This window comes from Hippocampus comes, unplaced genomic scaffold, assembly GCF_001891065.2.
Source record: "Hippocampus comes isolate QL1 unplaced genomic scaffold, H_comes_QL1_v1.1 scaffold427, whole genome shotgun sequence".
Taxonomy (NCBI): Eukaryota; Metazoa; Chordata; class Actinopteri; order Syngnathiformes; family Syngnathidae; genus Hippocampus; species Hippocampus comes.
The window spans coordinates 587,971-593,493 of record NW_017805871.1 but is presented as its reverse complement, the minus strand read 5'-3'; the positions used below and the strand labels follow the sequence as shown (position 1 = coordinate 593,493).

At 47.6% G+C, this 5,523-nt stretch overlaps 1 protein-coding gene across 1 annotated transcript in view; it reads left to right on the top strand.

Annotated features, from left to right (window-relative positions):
* The first annotated feature begins 977 nt into the window (after nucleotides 1-977).
* The window catches only part of nacc1a (nucleus accumbens associated 1, BEN and BTB (POZ) domain containing a), a 31,108-nt gene continuing 26,562 nt past the window's right edge, over nucleotides 978-5,523 (top strand). Inside the window, exons 1-2 of the mRNA XM_019888640.1 lie at nucleotides 978-1,473; nucleotides 4,872-5,025. Coding sequence (XP_019744199.1) covers nucleotides 4,900-5,025 — 126 coding nt within the window. The 5' untranslated portion in view covers nucleotides 978-1,473; nucleotides 4,872-4,899. The remainder of the gene's footprint in view (nucleotides 1,474-4,871; nucleotides 5,026-5,523) is intronic.

The following is a 5,523-nucleotide window of genomic DNA, read 5'->3' as shown; positions in this document are numbered from 1 at the left end:
TGTCAGTATCTGTTTTGAGCTAAAAAGGCTTTGGGAAACAGCTCTCAATTTTCAAAGGGTGCTGACCCCAGGCGTACATACTGCGTCGACACCCACCGAGGATTTTAGTGGGCTCACGCAGTTGTCTTAAGGTGCATGCAAAAATGTCGAGATGTTCATGCGCAAACACCGATTCCAGTGAAGCTGGAATGATGTTCAAATACAAAGTCAATGGTTTGCTAACAACACTTCACTGCTTCCCTGTGTACTTTTTACAACTGTGTTTGTTGACAAACATTATACAATACAATAATAAAACTTTATTAATAATAGAGCATTTCACAACAGCTGCAGCTGTAACAAAGCACTTTACATATAACTACATATAACAACTATAGAAAGTGAAAATAGTGAATAAAAACAGAAAGGAATGATACTAATTCTTACACAGTAGACACCAAAAACACTCGAACAGTGACCCAAAGTCGAAGACCAAAGAGTGAAGATGTGTCTTCAAATGAATTTTAACAATGGATTGAGGTAAACTGGGTTGATTCCATTTCAAAATTTGAAAACAAATAGAATGAACTCTTAAAATGTGGAGCCATGAATAGAAAGCAGAATTGGTGTTATATGCGCCCTCTTTCGAGCTCCAGTTAGAGGGAAAGCAGCAGCACATAATAGAGCGCCCCACCATTATTATTATTAATTTTTTTAAGGATGGGCCAGCATGCTCGCTTGCTGATGATTCTCCAAGCCTGCAAGTCTGGAATGACGCGCTTGTCTTCTTGAACCCTGCACCATCAATGTTTCCGTGGTCCGCAGTCACCGGGGATCACGACAATCGCTATCGGAGTTCCAGTCGAAGGTGGCGAGGGAGCGTCTCGTGCGCCGGGGGAACGCGAGGGGAGGGAGGGAAGACAAAGGGGGGTCGTCTCAGGATCCAGCGGCGGCGGAAGAAGAGGAGAAGGAGAAGCCAAGTGGGATGACCGGGGGGGGGGGGGGGTGCCAAATGTGGGAGGGCCCGTTTGCGCTTCACGTCAAGGTTGCCGCCGACGATGACGGCGAAGAATCCGACTGATACGGGACTTTTAAAGTTCGGGAGAAAGTAGGGGACGAGTCCAGGTTACCCCGACTTCCCCAAGCCGCCTGTTGCTCATAAAGCGAGGGGGCGAAAGCCCCGCACCGTGTTGCTCTTTGTCACCAACACGGCAAAATGCGGCGGCGGTCAGGTGTGCGTCAAGACAGCCCTCGCTAACTGCACTTGGGAAGAATTGCTCGTTGTTGTGTGCCCTCCCCCACCCCCGCTCGCTGCCGCACTGGTTCCGTCTGGCTCGCGCTCAGCTGCTGCGTGTCCCGGGATGACCTGTTGATGTCGGTAGAATGGAGACTGGCAGGGGGAGCGATTTCCCCCATCACCAAAATATTTAAATAAGCCACATTTGGGTGCTTGATAAGCGACGTCGCAGCCGAGCTACCTCGCCCGCCTTGACAGTAAGTGCTCTGTGTGTGTTTGTGTGTTTAGGAGTACGGGCCGACGTGGAAATGTTTAATTTTTGTTGGATTGAGTGCGCACGAGGTGGATGGTGAGCCCAAAATATTTAACAGTTAGCTTTAGCCGTTAGCTACCTCGACGGGCCCACTGCGGATTGGGGAGGACGGTGTTCGGCTCTTGCAGTCCCACGAGACTGTCGCGACGAATGTAGTCGTTCGCGAAGGGGGGGTGGTGGGGCGCGGGAGGGGGCTTTTGGGGGGACGCATTCGGAGTGCAATTTGACCGCACGTCAGCCGCGGGGACAACCTGGCGCTGGCCGGGCTCTCGCTGCCAGCCCGTGGCGCCTCCCTCGCGTCGCCTCCGGTGCCAGCCGACAGTCGAGAGAGCCCAGCCGGCTGGTAGACTGGCACCGAGTCCTCGTGTGCCCCTGGTTACCCAGCATCCCTTTCGGGTAAAACATACGAGTGCAGATGCTTGTGTGTAACGTCTCGATAATAAAATACAGTATGTGGGTTTGAATGCAGGAATAACCAGACACTGTCTGCCATAACTTGATGCGGGCATACGAGAACCAGGAAATGCCTGCAGAAAAAAAAAAATCAGCATTGTGTGCCAGCTGCAGCAATGACTCCACAGTCCAGCAGCCCAAAAGGGCTGCTTCATTTTTGAAGTGCTCACTGTCACACCACCAAATGTAGAATTTGAAAAAAAGCATGCAAGTCATTCGCTAGACATGATGAAAAGCTCTTGAGTGTGCTTCGTGTTTGACCCACTTTTCCAGCCTGCCCGGTTGAGTGTTTTGATTTGAAGTTAAATGGCATTCTGAGCACTCGGTTGAACGGAAGGGCGACCTGGGATGATCCCTCTGTTCTCTTCGAGACTCGGTTGCCCCTCCTTGGTGCATAAAGACGCATGCACGCTCCGTCACATCTCTTTTACTGTCAGAACAAACTGTGCAGCCCCCCCTGGCCCCTCCTCTCCAAACCCAGTGTTTGTGTGTCTTCATGTGCAAGCATGTGTGCACACTGCGGCTCGCCAATCCGTAAACAAGCTGTATTGTCTGTGTGCGAGTCAGTGTGCCTTTTGTGGGTTTGTTTGAGTTGGTGTGTGCGCATCTGTGTTTTAGTATGAGGGAGAGGGAGCTCGAGTGAGACAAAGAGAGCATTTCTCTTTACCCTGGAGCTTGGCGAAGTCCCAAATGAAAGGCTTTGGATATGATGGGGCTGCTCTCACCAGCCTTCACTGGTCACTCCCACCATACATTCATTTGGTTTGCTTTGGACATCAAAAGATGAAGACCGGGGGATCATTTCAGCCTTTAGCTTCAGGCACTGACATCGGCATCTGATGCACAACTTACAAACAAGCATTGTCAACGAAACTCGACATTCTTAGGTTTAAAGAAGCAAAAGTATTGAAACAGTCTTCAAAGAATCTTATTAGCATAATTTTTTTTTTGCATTTTCCTTCTATAGACAGAATGTTTCTGTAGATTTCTGAATTCTTTTTGCAGCATGCCGCCACCATGTCTTACATGAGGGATAGTAAGGTGAGCTCATCTGAGAAAAAGCCACACAAGTCCAAGTCATGATAATACCTCCACATTTTGACATCATTGTATGTGATCGATGAAAGCAAACTGTCTACTGCACGTCATATTTACTCGCTAAATGGATTTGCTCTTTTCATTTTGAGACGCAGGGAGCAAGCTACGCTCAGTAAAGTAAGTTGTCGAAGCTTCGACTTGGACTGAGACAAGTTTGACTTGGGCCTGACGATTTAGTGGAAGATGCTTTGCTCCAGTTATGTAGTGATGAGGCCGTTCTGTGACGAGGCTTTAATTTGTTCGGTTCTCATTTACTTAAAAGTATCACACGGGGAGCTGCGCTTTGTGAGAGGCATGAAACGGGCATACTGACAAAGTATCGTTTGCAAATTGAATACATGACAGAGTGTAGTATACAAACTCCACAGAGTACCTTCTAACTCTTGATGGACAGATATATTACACGAGCGAATGAGTTAAAAAAAAAAAAACATCAACAAAAACGTTACCTTTAGTCGTGTTTGCCAGCCGGCTTGTCGTGTACACGTAGCGCCCAAATTCCCGCGTGCAAGTTTCCTTTCCAAGCTAGCGTCGCTCCACTTCGGAGTAATTAAATTCAAATGTATTGTTTTGGTCCTTATTTGAGTTTAAAGCTGCGGAGAAAATGTGTACATTCAACGTGGCATCCATTTCAACGGTTTTCACGGCCATCTCAGGGCAATTGGACCCGTGATGAAAATGAATTTGACACCCCTGCTCTAAATGCATATCGGGCTGCTGTAAAGGTTACATTAACATTGCCATTTGCTTTCATTTCAGTAAAGGGTAAACATATGTACGCTCACAAGATACGATGTCGATTGGATCATCGAGGGTTCGATTGGCATGAGGGTTCATATGCACGGGAAAAAAAAAAGTACTGAGTCACTCGAATCTCCAGAGATTGCCCGAAAGTGTCTTTTAGAAGGGGCGCAGTTGCAAGATGTTTGCTTTTGAATGTTTGGTGTACAGTGAATAGAATCATGCTATGTGCTGTTTGTCGAAGCCACACACACACACACACACACACACACACACACACACACACACACACACACACACATGCAGAGAACAACAGCACATGACCCAGTTATCTAAGGACACTGGATTTTATGGCTCATAGAAGACAGAACATAAAACAGGCTTTCATTGAGCTCGGCCAGTAACGGCTCCTGAGAGGCCGACGTGACGTATGGGATTAATGGAATGCAGATTGTCCGCCAAATCTCGAACAAATATCGTCGTTTCGTCGGCGCCTTCAATGGGGCTGTGTGAAGAATTGCGTGTGCCAGATAGCTAACGAACACTGAAGCCCCATTTATCGCCGTTCGGGGGATACGTTCCAGAACCACCTGTGGTATGTGAAAAAAGTGCCGTATAGGGGGATGTTGATTTCAGGTTTTTGAGGATTGAAATGAAAAGCCGTCGCAATGTGTTGGTTGGTGATGACGTAAGTGGTACACTCACCTGAGTTTGATGCTGGCCGCATGGGTTCACTTCCCTATTCGGTGACGGCGACGATTGTAATTGTGAACGTTTGTCTGTCTCTGTGTGCCCTGAGATCGACTGTCGACCAGTCCAGGGTGTAGCCCGTCTTTCGCCCAAAGTCAGCTGGGCTCACCCTGATCCTTAGTTTTTTTTTTTTTTTTTTTTTTTTAAATCGCCATTGGTGATCGCCTCTGAAATCCCGATTGTGTAAAGCCTCCAGCCGGCATGCAGTGTAAAGGAGCGTTCGGCGCTGTCGTGAGTCACACTCGTCTGCATTGAAAATCCTCTCGATTTTTTTTTGTTTTGTTTTCTTTTCCCAAACAGAGCCTTTGTTGGTGTGCATTGGCGCACCATGGCCCAGACCCTCCAGATGGCGATCCCAAACTTTGGCAACAACGTTTTAGAGTGTCTGAACGAGCAACGTCTGCAGGGCCTCTACTGTGACGTCTCCGTGGTGGTGAAGGGGCACGCCTTCAAGGTAGGCCTCTGCTTTTCTCCCTTCCAAAACATCCCATAAAGCAGGGGTCCCCAACCTTTTTTGCCCCACGGACCGGTTTAAGTCAGACATTATTTTCAGGGACCGGCATTTAAGGTGTGGCGGAATTAATACAACAAAATAATATGGTATGAGCTGCATGAAAACTGTGGTGTTTTCGAAATATAATAATAAACACAAGGAACGTCTAATCTGGTCGCAACACTCTTATCGCTCTGGTAATGTTTAATGCCTTCAAAATACGATACAACGCAAATTCAAAGTGCATGAAAATGACGACTCACCACAGCACCGAGCTTGATTTTCTGCAATCAGACAGTCCCATCTCGGGGTAATAGGAGACAATGACACCTCAAGTGTGTGGTTTATGTCCAGTCTACTTCGTAATTTTGTTTTAGTCGCTGCTGCTGCAGAAACTCCCCACCTCACACAGGTAGGATGTCGGAAATAGCAACAGTGCTATTGTGGCGATCTCAGAGT